The 14,628-nt window shown below is 38.6% G+C and overlaps 3 protein-coding genes across 9 annotated transcripts; all 3 read left to right on the forward strand.

The window, feature by feature from the left end:
* The first annotated feature begins 617 nt into the window (after positions 1-617).
* LOC107039525 (polyadenylate-binding protein-interacting protein 1) lies at positions 618-4,152 on the forward strand. 2 transcript variants are annotated; one of them, XM_015259173.2, is made up of 4 exons: positions 618-1,021; positions 1,127-1,251; positions 1,717-1,935; positions 2,286-4,152. In XM_015259173.2, exons 1-4 carry the CDS (start codon positions 892-894, stop codon positions 3,303-3,305), a joined length of 1,494 nt encoding a protein of 497 aa, XP_015114659.1. In that variant the 5' UTR covers positions 618-891; the 3' UTR covers positions 3,306-4,152. The 2 variants fall into 2 exon arrangements, with proteins under 2 accessions (XP_015114659.1, XP_015114660.1); XM_015259174.2 differs by having other exon boundaries at positions 1,720-1,935.
* Positions 4,153-4,755: 603 nt separating this feature from the next.
* Positions 4,756-9,615, forward strand: LOC107039530. Of its 2 annotated transcripts, none has more exons than XM_015259181.2 (10): positions 4,756-4,841; positions 5,277-5,704; positions 5,825-5,982; positions 6,307-6,417; positions 6,486-6,599; positions 7,011-7,496; positions 7,851-7,971; positions 8,244-8,374; positions 8,819-8,933; positions 9,135-9,615. In XM_015259181.2, the coding sequence occupies exons 2-10, from the start codon at positions 5,546-5,548 to the stop codon at positions 9,306-9,308; spliced, it is 1,569 nt and encodes a 522-aa protein (XP_015114667.1). In that variant the 5' UTR covers positions 4,756-4,841; positions 5,277-5,545; the 3' UTR covers positions 9,309-9,615. The 2 variants fall into 2 exon arrangements, with proteins under 2 accessions (XP_015114667.1, XP_015114666.1); XM_015259180.2 differs by having other exon boundaries at positions 4,822-4,854.
* Positions 9,616-10,335: 720 nt separating this feature from the next.
* LOC107039523 lies at positions 10,336-14,547 on the forward strand. Of its 5 annotated transcripts, none has more exons than XM_015259170.1 (10): positions 10,336-10,414; positions 11,071-11,209; positions 11,575-11,732; positions 11,820-11,933; positions 12,007-12,117; positions 12,205-12,642; positions 13,066-13,186; positions 13,430-13,566; positions 13,649-13,760; positions 13,906-14,547. In XM_015259170.1, exons 2-10 carry the CDS (start codon positions 11,075-11,077, stop codon positions 14,044-14,046), a joined length of 1,467 nt encoding a protein of 488 aa, XP_015114656.1. In that variant the 5' UTR covers positions 10,336-10,414; positions 11,071-11,074; the 3' UTR covers positions 14,047-14,547. The 5 variants fall into 5 exon arrangements, with proteins under 5 accessions (XP_015114656.1, XP_015114653.1, XP_015114654.1 ...); XM_015259167.1 differs by having other exon boundaries at positions 10,348-10,622; XM_015259168.1 differs by having other exon boundaries at positions 10,348-10,565.
* Positions 14,548-14,628: the final 81 nt, after the last annotated feature.

Consider the following 14,628-nt stretch of genomic DNA (forward strand, 5'->3'; position numbering starts at 1 on the left):
AATTTATTCTGGTGCGGCATTTTCTATAGAATTGCTTCGGGTCAAATTTTCTAGGCTTTTTTCATTATTTTTTTCTTTTTTTTTCATCAAGAAAATTAAACAAATCAAGAAAATTAAACAAACAACTTGGAAAATTCGAGTCGACAAAATGAGAGCTTATGGGAAATAGTATATTTCGATACAAGCGAGCCGGAATTTTCGCGAGTGTGAAGTTGGCGGAATGAAAAAATATCGATATCGGGGATGAAATATCGATTCCTCCGAACAATCGTCCCAGAAAAATCGATAAAAATCCATTATCGGACCACAAAACATCGATATTCCTAATAATCGATGTCAATCGAACTCTCCAGTTTTGGTTGCGGGGGCGAGCAGAAGGTGGCGTGTGGCGAAGCTTTTCGCAGGGGTGTAGCGAGAGATGGGGCTTCCCCGCGATTTCTGTCACCCTGAGTAATCGCTTAAACGCTAATTAAATGTAGTCGGAAGACCCGTTGATGAGGGAGAATTTTTCCCCAACGTTTTTTGTGAGGCAGCGAGTGGAGGAGTGTTTTCGCAATAAATTCTGCCGCAATTTTACTATTTTTCCTTCGGGTTTTCGTGCTTGAGGCTACGTCAGTGGCCCGACATAACGGACACAGCTCCTCATACCGCGAATCTGTATCGGCATTGTGATTATTATCCTCGGGCTACGATTTTTCATCGCATGGTGGATGATAGAATTGTGGAAATTGACATTAATTCAGTTCGATCAACGAGGGACGCCCAGATAGCAGGGGGAATTCGATTATTTCGGAGTGAAGGGGATTTTTGGGTTTTGTCGGACGGTGAAAGGGGTGCACCTGTGTGGAGGGGTTTATTTTTGTCGAGTTAAGGATTTCTGATCGGTGGGCAATGGAGCACGCTGGCGAGGGTGACGGAGGCGGCGATCGTCGTGGCGCAGGTAGGGGAAGAGGACGCAACTCCTGGACACCTGGCACTGAGCATCAGCAGTTGAGACGTCCACAGATCCCCAATCAGACGGGTAATTATCTGCTCCTGCCGGGGGATGGGGGTGGTTAACCTCAATTTTTCGGGGCGAGGTGGGTTTAACCTTTCTTTTTTTGCATTTTTTTTCGGTGGGGCGCAGGGGCCGTTCATCAAATCAACGAGATGTTCAACAATGCTTCGATTAATGATGTGGTGAAGAACTCGGAGCTCTCTGTTGATGCTCCGGAATTTGTGCCCAAGGGATTCGTCGCTCCACAGCTAAATGTAGGGTTTGTTGCACAGATGGAGGCGTTTTTGGGGCCGGGGCGCGGTGGGGGTCTGGCGGTGACATGGGGGCTAGATAAATTGTTTTTTTTTAACTGGTGGACAGTTTTCTGCTTGTTGATCACTGTTTTAAGTCATCAATTGTTGGTGATTATTCGGGAATAATTGGGAAAAATATTCAGGAGTCGTTGAGGATTTTTTGGGTGTTGTATGGGTTTTTGTCACTTAAAAAAAAATTATTTTAGTTTTTAATAAATCTTTACTCTCTTAAATTCTGTCATTATCGAGACAAATGGGGGTCAATAACCATTGATGTAGATTTTATTTGCAACTGATAGTGTGGTTTTTTTTCGAGTCGAGTGGGATTTTATTTTTAACAGATAACTTTGTTCATTTCTTCGTCTCACGAAATATTCCCCTGAAAATAATCATTACACATATAAATTGAATTGCGATGATATTCAGCAGGGCCAAGGCTGGCCGAGACACTCGGTGCAGGAGCGTTTGACTGCAGCGAGGAGTGGTCAGGGGATGCCCCATGCCCATCATCATTATGGCAGTCATCATCAGTACCCTTATCACGTCCAGCAGATGCCGTACCATCACCAGTATGGAGAGTCAGAGCATCCCTCGCAGTCTTACCAGCGATATGAGAGTGGATATGGGAATTATGACAGGAATCAAGTGAGCAATATTTCATAATACCTCTACAAAAAATTGACAATAACAATTACGAATCATTTTTTTGAAATTCGCGTCCTACACAGCCAACTTCGTTTAGTTTAACATAAAAATTGGCGCCATTCATGTAAAATAGGCATAAAAATCATTCTTAAAATATCTGAAATATATTCTCGATTTTTTCATAAACTTTTTTCGGGCCATTTCACATGAATGATGCGATTTTTTATTAAAAAAATAACGAAATTAGCTGTGTAGGAGTTCCAATCCATTTCCACTAGTTTTTAACAATTAATTTCTTTGCACTCATTCTTCATTTTACGTACATAATCATCCTGAACCTCTCGTTCCAGGGTCCCCGTCTCCCCGAGAACTCTCGAGTCGACCAGACCCTGCAGGGCTCCCTCTCCCACCTGTCCACAGCGATGCAGACCCTCACCCGCAATCCGGATCAATTCGATAATCTAGTCGTGCCACTAGTATGTACCATAACTCCCCACTTAAAGAACAAAGAGAGCACCGAGGCAATAGTGAATGCAATCATTCAAAAATGTATAATCGACTCAAACTTTCGATACAGTGGAGCGCGTCTCTGCTCTCACCTTGACGCCGTGGAGACGCCTTCAAAAGACAATCCCTCAATATTCAGAACAGCTCTGTACGAGCGTTGTCGCGATGAGAATGACAATCAGTCGACAAATTGGCCGAAGATTGTTGAGCACACGCCCGATGACGAGCGCAAGTGTCACGGTTTGATGCTGAGCCTTGCTGAATTAGTTGCCCAAATGGACTCCCATCCAGCCTCAATTCTCGGCAAAGTCCTGGTGGACCTGATCTCAAATACACTGAAGAATCCTGGCCCCAACTCAGCCAAGTACATCTGCCAATCACTCAAGTTGGCTGGCCAGTACTTGGAGCGCGACAGCACGACAAATCGCCAGGAGATTGAACGAGTCATGAGGGAGCTCACTGATCTCGTTACAAAGGGCCAGGTTGACGTGCACGTTGGGAGAATGGTGAACAGTGTTCAGGAGTTGCGCAGTGTCAACTGGGGGCGTGGAGTCTCGTTCAATGATTCAGTAGCTGTCGATGTCAATCCTGGAAATGTTCAGGTGCAGCAGAAATTGAAGCCGTCGTCTCAGCAGGTGGATGAGCCTGTTCTTTATGGACCTGATGGCATGGTACTGTCGGCTGAGGAACGACGCTTCTGCCAGGATCTCTCCAGTCACGATGCCGGGGACGACTGGGCATCGTCCTTGGAAACCCCGCAGCAGGAGGAGGATGAGGACGACATGATTGCTGATGCTTATGAAGAATTTCTCAAACTCGCTCCCAATAAGAATGATAACAGCAATGTCAACAGGGGGAAATAGCGAGGGGGGGAGTAATTTGGGGCTGGCTTCCTCCAACGTTGAATTTATGTATTATTGACGTCGATGATTTTTCTCAGGGCGAGGAAGGGGAGTGGGGGAATTTAACTGGGGAAGATCATTTTTTTAGGATTGGCACGAAAACTTGTGAATGATTTTTATTGAACTCTGTTTTTTTTTTCTATTGAAAAATTCACAGCTCATCGCCGGTTTTTTGTAATGGAAATATTCAGGGGAGAATGCTCTATCGGAAAAACGAATGAAATTGAATTTTCACAACTTATTCTATTGATTTTTTTCAGTAGAAATTTCTCGTCTCAAATTTTCTATTTCTTCTATTCTATTTCTTTCGAGAGAATGCCCAGTCGAATTCTCCTGTTATTTTCGTCACTCTCCTGGTGGTCTGAGGGATGAGCTATTTAAACGATAAGAAAAATATGAAAATTTGATGTCACAATTCACCACACCGTGGACACCAGCTGCTTTTCAGAGTCTCCAAGGGAGTCATGAGTTTGAAAATTAAAGAAAATGGAGAAAACAATAGAGAACATTTTTGCTGTAACGAGAGCATCACGTTTAGATTAAGGGATTTTGTTTTTATATTGAGGAAAATGAAATGTTTGTAAGAGGCATCTAAACATATATGTATCTGGGGCTAAGGCCCAATATTGCACCTAGTCGGTTCATATGTAATGTAATTTAACAAGGATTAATGGATTAAATCTGGATTAAATTTCAATCAATTCAATATATTCAAAACGATGACAGCGTCTGTTTTGTATGAATTTTAAAGCGAAATATGGTAATTGTAAATCAATAAATATTTTTTTTCCGTTTTTAGGAGGCCAAATATGAGTTCTTTTTTTATTTTCGTTACTGTTGGAGATTAAGGCCCGGATACCCCCCACCATTTGCTAATATTTAAATGAGTATTCACTTATTTGGTCGATAACTGCATGAATAATAGCGATTTTCGGTCATTTTCAATACTTGTCTCAATGAAAAAATTAATAACCGCCGAACTACGGCGAAGATTCACACACGGAGAGAAATGTTCAGTAAAAATTACGGAACTCACGGAAAACGCGGAAAATTTAAGTGACGGTATCGTATTTTTTTACAATAGATTTTTTTTTAATTACGGAATTCTGGAAAAATTCCGGGACAGTTCCGTAAAATTTTCTACAGCCACATTGCACTCCGGAATTACGGAAACGATACGTAATTGTTATTGAATATTTCTCTCCGTGCACATATTCTATACCTATCACAAATTTCGCTCGTCAATTTGTGATCTGAAATTATATTTCGTTGGTAAAGGAAATTCACTTCTATTGAAAGATGAAAACAAGTCCGTCAAAACACACACGAGAGTCAATAGAAGAATTACTGCTACATCAGTATCTGTCAGCGAGCGATGTAAATACCCTGATGTTTTCACACTTCTACCGAGCGAATTTCGAGGGAAACCGGGGATTCAGGAGTCTTTTGTCACTTTAATTTTCATTTCTTCACCAGTCGGGAATGAGAAATTGAAGGGTACGGTAAACAGGTGAATTTCTGGACGCGTTCAACTTCCATTGACCATTTCCATAAATAATAAAATGAAAATTGTACTGATTATTTCACCTTTCAATACTATCACTCATGTAGAGTCCTGTGATCAATTATTTTTTCTACCGATCGACATTTAACAAATAAAAAAATATGGCCCAGTCGTCCAGAAACTGAGGGTTTTGGCTGTATTCAACTACTTCTTCATTTAATTATTATTTGCTTTGTTATTTCGACTTCAAATAATTTTTTTCTGCCAATTAAAATACTCTTGAAGGTGTGGAAGCCATTTAGGTGATTTTTTTGCTTCAAATTCTTCCACGAAACTCGAATTTCCCTTAACCGTCCAGCACTTGGCCTGCATGCGTAGAATTCATAGAGCAATTGATTTTTCGTGTCACGTATTTTTATTTTCATCAGCAAAAGCTGTGGCTGTTCTACAAAAATCCAAATAATTTGGAAGTGTAAAATATATTTTTTATTCAACGATTGTAACGAGTGCGTGAACATTTCCGGAAATCGTGCAACGAATTCTATTGTTGATTCTAAAGTAATCGAAATGTGAATAAAGTTGTGAATGTGAATAAAATAAATTATGGGCGGGTGGAATTATAGGGCTCAAGTGCAGTAAATGTAAAAGGGGGTTTCATTTCTAGTAGTGTTACCAGTAAATTGAGTGGAGGAAAAGCATGAACGGGAATTATAGGAAAATGAGGGTCACAGGGCTCAATTGTATCAGTTTGGCGTGGTTTAATGCTCGATTGTTCACCGTAAATGGAGCACCATTCAGATTTCATTTGGTTGGATTTGATCCGTGTGAGGCCTATGAGATTGGGAGAATTATTGAGGTGAGCTTTCAGTTTATTTGAGGTATATCCCTAGAAAACACGTTCTTCGTGGCGCCCGTTCGCTAGTAGATGTCATAGATTTCATAGATTTCATGAATTTTTTTTTTGTCACTGATTTAGGCTTATGGAGGGAAGTTGTCGCACCCCGATTCCCCGGACACTTTCGTTTTCCGTGACCCGGGTCGTCCAGTTACCGCAGAAAAATACGATCTTTACAATATCAAATATTTTTACGACAGCATTGTTGCACTGCAACGCCAGGATTTAATCAACTACAGGTGAGTAGTTGTACTTGTCAAAAGAATGAATTTAGTTATATCAAATAAACAATTTATTACTTTCAAATAAAATTTTTATTAAATTAAAAAAACCATTTCTTTATTCTAAATAAATCATTCATGAAAATCAAATAAACGAGTCATTCATTTCAAACAAAGAGATTTCGTGCGAAAAAGGTGAATAATGACATTCATCTGGAATTCATATAAAATGCTTGTAATCACAATTAAATTAGCAATGAATTTTCGTAGAATTTTTTGCGATTTCAAAAACTATATTTCGTCTTTTTGAAATCAACTCATTCATTCGATTCAAATCTCTAGGCTTCAGGTGTCAACGAAGCAACCCAATTCGAGCTTCATGAACAGTGGCTCAACACACTCGTGGCTGAAAAAAAATCACTTTGATCAGCACCAGGACTCAATGGATTACGAGTAATTTCATGCAGAATAATTCATCAATATTTTATTGAGAATTCTTTCACTCGGTTTTTCCTTTCTAGGAATCAGATGTCCATAGATGAATCGTCCAGTGGTTTTGCAGATGACGATCAGTGCTCTCAGTGGGAGATCACTGAAGAAAACAATAACAAACTTCAGGAATCCATGAACTACAAGTAAGTCAATGCAGAATCATATTTACATATGAGTGAATCCGCTAATTCTGTACGTGAAAAATTGCCTCAAAATTTTTGAAGTTTTTTTCCCATTTTTTTTTCAAAACTAGAATAGGTCGCGCCGTCGATAGGTTTTTATAGTGCAGATTTTCAAAAAATGAGTCGGATTCGTATGAATTTTATTCTTTTCAAATTTTACAGTAGATTAAACAATAAAACAGTGAGAAAAATTTTCAGAGTGTTATAATATATTATATTTATATTGTATATATACATTTATAAGCCAGAACAATAATAATTTATGTACCAGAAATTTGAAATGAAGAAACGGCTAGAATTGTGATGACAAAAAAAAACTTAGACTTGAAATTCACTGACAATTTTTTACTGTGCACTCTCGTGAACGTCTAGGCTTCGAGCTCCCACAGACGAACGATCCACGAGTCCTGCAACTGACGATCAATCGGCGATCTCCCACAGCAATGAAGAAAGTAACATTTTCTATGGGGAAGATCGAACCGCCGAGCGCTCCTCCAGTGCCGACCCCCAGGAAGAGCTGACAGACGACGAGAATTCCTTCACAGCAGCGAGAACGAGAGTTTATTCTCGTGAAACCAAGAGTTTCGCCGAAGTTCATCGCTTGACAGAGAATAAACCTGAAGTTACAAGCACAGAAGGTGAAATCAACCGTCAAGACAGGGATAATTCTAATGAAACCGAGAATGAAAACTACGAAAGTTCTTCCGACGACGGAGATCCTGAAGACTCAGACGCAGAAGACTTTTCCAAAACCGCGGACGACAATCTCAATCCGGAAGCTGTCGTGAATGACGAATTTACGCGGTCGAGCCGTCGTCGTCGCTGCTCTTCATTGGGAGGACAGAGCAGCGAGAATAAGTATGTGGTCCAGTCAATTTAGATGTTGACCCCTAAGAAAATCAGCTGGCAATGAAAAAATACCAGTCGATCCGTAAAAATATCGGGAATATTCAAATTAATTAAAAACTATCGACTTTATGAGGCGCAACGCCAAGAACTTTAACTGCGTAACTTTAGGTCATTCAATTGACGAGAAAAAAATGATTTCGAGAAATGTCGAGTCTCTCAGTGTCAAAGATCCAATTCTATTGGGTAGTGCTCATGCTAACCCTCATTAGAACCCTCGTGACCCTTGAGAGAATTTTCAATAGAGTTCGTACCTCGTAAAATATTCGCTTAATATTATTTTCCCAATGCTTCTTTTCCTGATAGACGTGCGAGATGGACTTTCACTGAAGAAGAAAATGAAAAGATCATGAACTGGGTCATAGAAAAGGAAGTAATTCCGACAGATACAGGAAAAAATCTTTGGCAGGAGTTTCTAGACGAAAAGGTAATACATGTCCATTCCACCTTCAAATGTGTGATAACGAAAATTCGATTCCTAATGAATAAATTCTATTGTCACCTTTCTCTCGAAGCGAAAATTGATAATTCACTGAAAAAAACCGAAATGTTCTAAAAATTTTATGAGAGCTTGGTCTCACGTACTTCTCCTCAAGACAAAAAAAATCGCCAAGACGGAAACGAATTTTTTTTCATTTCGAATCTGACGTGGAATTGCTGAACTAAAAAACGGAAAAAAATTTGAACTTCGTCTTCCAGATTCTGCCTGACATAAATTGTGGCCCAGCATCTCTAGCACGACATTACGCGAATAAATTGAAGAATCATCCAACAATTGAGAAGTACAGGGAGGAAGCAAAGGCTACAGGACGGACACTAAAACATGCCCCGTGAGCAATCCCAATTTTTCTTGAGATCCAAGTTGACCTTAGAATAATTAATGTTCACTTATCTCCATTGAAATTTGAAAAATAATAAAATGATTTCCAATCTAAATCTCCAATAGACTATGAATCAAACAATTGACACTATAGAATTGTCAATTAACGATCGAGTAAATGTTTCTGAATTTCATAAAAGGATTTTCAATTAGCCAAATAATCGTCACCCAATAATCGCCCAATAATCTTCTGAACTCAACTATTGATTGATGAAGTGATTCGCAATTTCAATATTTAATCGATGATTAATTTCATAATTAAAAAATTGACGAGTGATATTAACAATTGTCTCATTCAAAATGTAACTTCAATTAAGATTCATGATTATGCCGATGTGGGATATAAATTTCTGAATATTCACTCATTCAATATTTTTCCCCGTTCGCCTCACAGGCCCCGGTACACCGAAGAGGAGGATCGAGTTCTCATTCAGTATCTCATCGACAATGATGCTATTCATCGGGCGGGGAGTGAAAAAGTTTGGGAGGAATGCATGGAGAAATGCAAGGTATGTCCGCACCTCAGGGATTCTGAGGTGTGAGGTGCACCGTCAGATAAAGTTATTTTACTAAGATATTTTCCATAGAATTTCGTCGGCAAAATTTAAAAAAAAATTTTTTCATTCTATTTTTCTTTCTTTTCGATTAGAGCTCCGTACTCGAGGGGTTAAAAATTCTATTACCGTTTTCTCAATATTTCTGAATTCCAGGAATTATTGCATCCATTCAGGACGGCCCCGAAGCTGCGCAGCTATTTCAAACAGAAGCTTCGTACCAAATATGCAAAATATACTGATGACCCAGAGGCACTGAAAATGTTCGAGGGATTAGAAAAAAAGAGAAAGAGGAGAACCAGAAGTAATAAAGGAGACAATCTCTATTGAACGAATATTATCAAATGTAAAATTCCACGAAGTGCGTGAATAATTTAATTTAAAAAATGACACTGACTTTTCATCATTAAGCAATGTGTACGTACTTTATACCTTCTCGATAGTTTTATTATAATTAATTTGTGTATTCTATGTGGATCATCGAGACATCCTTGTTTGTTTTTTATGCAGAAAAAATCCCATGAATTTTAATTATTGTAATGAGGTGACGAAAAAAATTGCCTTCTTCAGTTTAATTGCTAATCATGTAAAATTAATATTTAATAACGAATAAAAAATGGTAATTATTGAATTGGAACAGTTGTCAATGGAGGTTTTCTTTTTCCTGATTTTCATCTGGCAACGCTTTCATGTTGGGAAAAACTGTCAAGTGACTCAACGAGAAATTTTTTTCTATTAACCCTCGATCACTCGCGACAGAGACTCACCCGCATCGGGCGGCGCGGCGCCGCTTTTTTGTCCGTTCGACGTTTCTTTTCTTTTTTTAGCTAAATAAATTTCCCGAGAAACAAACGGATAACGCCAACGCTTCATAAAAGGATTGAACTAGGAACTCTAATTTTTCAGTATTTTTAAGCGTCGAGAAACACTAAAATATGAAAAAACGAAAACGGGCGAGTGATCGAGGGTTGAAAATGTGACAATGGCCAAAGGAAGGAAAATATTCTGAAAACCCCGACAATAAAATGTTGAATTTCGATTATTTATGTGACGGAAATTCGGTCTAGAGCTATAGAAGAATCTATAGAAAACATCTCACTAGAATAAGTTGTCCAGACAGAAAAAAAATAAATAAAAACCTCAAATATTCAAAAAATATTTGAAATATTCTCAATTAGAAATTCAACCCAAATCCAATACAGAATTATTTGCCCACTGCGAACGATTTTCTATTACATTTGCGAGTATGTCACCTGAATATCAATTATCTTTTGCTGGTGAAGAATGAAAACACAAACAAATCTTCCGAATCACAATAGACTAGCACGGGCGAATTATTTCGCTGCTAGAGTATCGTGTTAGTGACCGCGCATACCCCGACGGTGCTACATCGCTACAAACCTAACGTTTAGCAGTAGAAAAATTAATAGAAATCGGTTAGAAAAAGTTTAATTTAATTCTGATTAATTTACGATTGGTGGGGCATGGGTAAGATCAAGTGACTTTCCGTCTTCGTTCCCCGGGAAATAAAAGGATTCCCTGTGGGTCTCACGTCTTGTCTGTTTACATACGGGGCTGGACTACTAGGTACGTCCCGTACGGCCTTCTGTGTTTCATCTTCGATGAAACCTTCAGTTTTACGAGGTGAAGCGTTATTCGTCGTGAAACAGCCCTATAATAACGGATTCTTCGACGTTAATTAAAAAATTCATGCGCAAATGTTACCTTGCTTGCATTATTTCTCTGAAATTATCTCGTGAATAGGATATTATTTTCGTATTTCCACTACACCGAGAGAATAAATCAGCTCTGCCGATGAACTGTGTGTTCCACGTGAGAATATTTGATGGAGTAGAATAAATTTACTTGAGGGAAGTTAACTTGATAGAAGTAGATTCAACATCTATTACAAAAATTAAATTTTTGTCGAGTGTTCATCAGCTCACAATTTTTGCTGTTCGTTTGTAAAAAATTGGGTTACAAAAATTGAAAATCTGTCCTTCGCCTCAATTTTTTCCCTTGATTTCATCTAAAAATTTCATTTAAAAAAAGATCGGTGGTAATCTTTATTCGAAATTTTCCCTCCGTGTAGGAAAATGGAAAACTCAGGCCATTTCATGAGTTCAAAATGGTTCAATACGAAGTTATTTACCATAAACGGAGCGCCACTGAAATTTTATTTGGATGGATATAGTGTGAGTGAGTTCTACGAGATCGTTAAAATAATCAAAGTAAGTTTTTACTTTAGTTCATCTTCCAACGTGATTAGTAAGCTCATTCAAGAGTGAAGTGGTGAAATGTAAAAAGTATAACGTAAGAAGCCTAAAATAATAAAGACTGAATGGTTTGAAATAAATAAAAATTTGATAGGAAAAAGTCAATATATTTTGAATTTCTGTTCGAATTTTCCTCGTCAAATTTTTTCTCTTAGAATTATTGGGCACAAATATTCCAAGTTTTTCCACTGGATTTTGTTCTGTTTTGCGTCACAGAATCCGAGGGAAAAAAACTTAGAACTCCTCTTACGCTTTCCCACTTCACTCTTCACTTAATCATTTTACAAACATTATAATTACGAAGTACCTTTCACCTTCAGGCATACGGAGGGGAATTATCGAAGCCTGGAGCCCCAGATACCTTCGTTTTTTGCGACCCGGATCGTCTAGTCGGAGCGGGAAAATACGATAACTACGATATTAACTTCTTTTACGACAGCATAGCTGCCCTCCAGCCCCAGGAGTTGATAAACTACAAGTGCCCTCACATATTTCATTATTTTCTATGAATAATAATAATTAACATTTTACAAATATTGTTCTTTACTCGCCTCCCCACCTCTAGGCTCCAGGTGTTCCAAAAACAAGGGACTACGAGCGTCACGAATCGCGATAGACCAACCCATTCAGAAAACGAAGAAGAAAACTACAACGATTCTGAAGAGTCAATGGATTTCATGTAATTTCACGCAAAATAATCAATTTCCATTCTATTTGAGTCCTTCATCTTTTAAATACTCTTCCCTTCATAGGCTTCGCATCTCCACAGATGAAGAGACAGATTTCGTGGACGACGACAAATCCCTGCAGTTGAACAGCGATGGAGACCACCACGATAAACCTCAAGAATCACTCGACAACACGTAATTGCATTGCAGAAAAGTTAATTGAAAAGTTAATATTTCGCTTTAATTTTCGTTCACTTCTTTCCCTTCTTTTTCCACTTCTAGACTGGATGAAGGGCCCGTAAACCACAGAACTGATGAAGGAATGACAAAGTCAAAAGTTAAAGAAGAGAAAATTCGCAGGAACTCGTGTCCTTCAGGACCTGAAGTTCGGAATAAGCTATCGGCCAAACGAAGATCATACGCAACAGTAGAAGCAGCTGTTTCTCCTCGTAAAACTAGAAGTTCTTTGAAAAATGATGGTCTCAAGGAGAACGGAGTGGCTCAAAACACGAATCCCCGAATTAATGACCAGAATAACAACAATTCTGATGAAGTTAATAGGAGCAGTTGCCAAAATCGTTCGGAGGACGAAGGGGATTCTGATGGCTCAGAAGTCTCACAAACACCTGAGGACAGTGATCCTCCACGAGGTGAATCGAATGAAGGAATTTCACTGAGGGCTCGTCGTTCTTCGACAGTGGGGGATAAAAGGATAGGGCGGTGAGGACAAAAAATAGTTTTTCTCGAAAAAATAGTATAAGTCTTCTTCTCTAAAATATATCACAATTTCCACTGGATTTCACATCACGTAGACGTCCCTTAAAATTATGACTGCACAATCAAAAAAATGAGAAAAAAATTGAACATTTTTATGAACAGTCTTTAGATACTGTAAATTATTGATTCGCAATTTCCTCCCCATGGGGTTTATTTCCCAATATTATTAAAAAATGCTCTATGAAAATGTTCAGTTTTTTCGACGTTTTTTTTATTATACAATCATAATTTTTGAAGACTCCAGGGCTACGGAAAACCGAATGGCAATTGCAGAACATTTCAGATTATCAAAATAAAAAAAAAACAATCCAGATCGCGCTCGAAAGATAATACACACGGGTCTAATGGTTTTTGTTCCGTTGCTAGACGATCAATAGTCACTTTTACGGAAGAGGAGAATGAAGCCATAATACAATGGCTGGTGGATAGAAATGTCATTCCCACAGATACTGGAAAGAAACTCTGGCTGGAGCTTATCGATGAAAAGGTAATCTGTTTTTGCTTCCGAAATTTCTCATAAGGGATCCATCGAATTTCATGAATTTCTTCATGGATGGAGGCTTTAATAAGCTCTCCTCATCGACACCAATTAAAATTCAATTTTCCATACAGATTCGAAAAAATAGATATTTTTCCGAAAACCGATTTTTCAAAAATCACAATATGCTATATATGTTGAAATAATTTCACCTGTGGTTGAGTGATTCAAAAATAAATCGTCATCCCTCAGGTTCTACCAAATCGTCAGCTTACACCCTCGATCCTCCTAGGGCATTTCAAGAGAGAATTGAAGGAGCATCCGACCTTCAAAAAATACAGCAATAATTCACCAAGCGGGGGACGCATTGCCCCTCAACACATGTCGAAGTGAGCAATTTGAATTTTTCTACAGCTACTATTGCCATGTTATAAGATTACTTTTCTAATTCTCAATGTTTTTCGATAAAAGTCGATATACTGAAGAGGAAAATCGAGTTCTTATTCAATATCTCATCGATAACGATTCAGTTCATCGAGCAAAAGGTTTCAGTATTTGGAGGGAATGTTTGAAGGATTGCAAGGTATGTTTATATTTATAATCCCGATTTTTAGGAATTTCCTCCCAATTTCCGTGATATTTTATCTATGTTTATTGAAGAAAAAGTGATGCTAGGAGAAAATGTTGAATGGCCCCAATTGCACTCGCTTTATTCTTCTGTATTTCAGCACTTGCTCAACCCGATGAGAACAGTCAACAGCCTGTGCACTCACTTCAAACAGAAGCTCCGTTACAATTATGCCAAGTACACCGATGACCCTGAGGCACTGGAGATTTTCAAAAAGATAGAACCAAAAAGCAGGGAGTGAAAAAGATGCGAAACATTGAAAAGGCCATTAAAATAATCTCACGATGCTGGTTTTTCTCGTATGAAGAAGAATCTCATCATTATTCTTTCTCTGAAATAAATTTATGATTTTACAGAACTATAATTACAGATCTATAATTAATTCAAGATAATAATTCTTATGCAGTCACAAAATTCAACCAAAGGGTCGTTGTGTATTAAAACTTTATAAGAAAAACCACTTACAGTGGACTTCCCCTGGCTCATAGCGTTCGGGGATCTGATTCCAAGAACTCGAGCTAGGGAATTACCACCTCCACATGCGCAGGGACGTGCTTACGCGAGAGAGACAACGTCATTATCTGAGAGAGAACGCTGTAACATACCAGCCGACGACACACAACGCTTCCCCTCTCGTGCATGAAGTCACTAGTGCGGTGGGGGACACATTCCCCGCCGCTAGGACACGCCCCCCGAGCTACGGATAGTAAGAGCTAAGGGAAGTCCACTGTATATGGCGAAATTTCTGCTTGTTAGCTTCAACTTTAGCCCTTTCATCTGGGCATCTCCGATTGTTTTCAAACATTGTTCATTTTCCAAACAA

This window comes from Diachasma alloeum, unplaced genomic scaffold, assembly GCF_001412515.2.
Source record: "Diachasma alloeum isolate Michigan unplaced genomic scaffold, Dall2.0 Dall_scaffold_00301, whole genome shotgun sequence".
NCBI lineage: Eukaryota > Metazoa > Arthropoda > Insecta > Hymenoptera > Braconidae > Diachasma > Diachasma alloeum.

Excerpts from the sequence above, each read along its gene's own strand:
- LOC107039525 (XM_015259173.2), top strand. The coding sequence starts at position 892 with ATGGAGCACGCTGGCGAGGGTGACGGAGGCGGCGATCGTCGTGGCGCA. Across the intron at positions 1,252-1,716 it reads TCGTCGCTCCACAGCTAAAT|CAGGGCCAAGGCTGGCCGAG; the intron begins GTAGGGTTTGTT and ends GATGATATTCAG. Across the intron at positions 1,936-2,285 it reads GGAATTATGACAGGAATCAA|GGTCCCCGTCTCCCCGAGAA; the intron begins GTGAGCAATATT and ends CTCTCGTTCCAG.
- LOC107039530 (XM_015259181.2), top strand. The coding sequence starts at position 5,546 with ATGAACGGGAATTATAGGAAAATGAGGGTCACAGGGCTCAATTGTATC. Across the intron at positions 7,972-8,243 it reads AGGAGTTTCTAGACGAAAAG|ATTCTGCCTGACATAAATTG; the intron begins GTAATACATGTC and ends TTCGTCTTCCAG. Across the intron at positions 8,934-9,134 it reads AATGCATGGAGAAATGCAAG|GAATTATTGCATCCATTCAG; the intron begins GTATGTCCGCAC and ends TCTGAATTCCAG.
- LOC107039523 (XM_015259170.1), top strand. The coding sequence starts at position 11,075 with ATGGAAAACTCAGGCCATTTCATGAGTTCAAAATGGTTCAATACGAAG. Across the intron at positions 13,187-13,429 it reads TGGAGCTTATCGATGAAAAG|GTTCTACCAAATCGTCAGCT; the intron begins GTAATCTGTTTT and ends GTCATCCCTCAG. Across the intron at positions 13,567-13,648 it reads GCCCCTCAACACATGTCGAA|TCGATATACTGAAGAGGAAA; the intron begins GTGAGCAATTTG and ends TTTCGATAAAAG.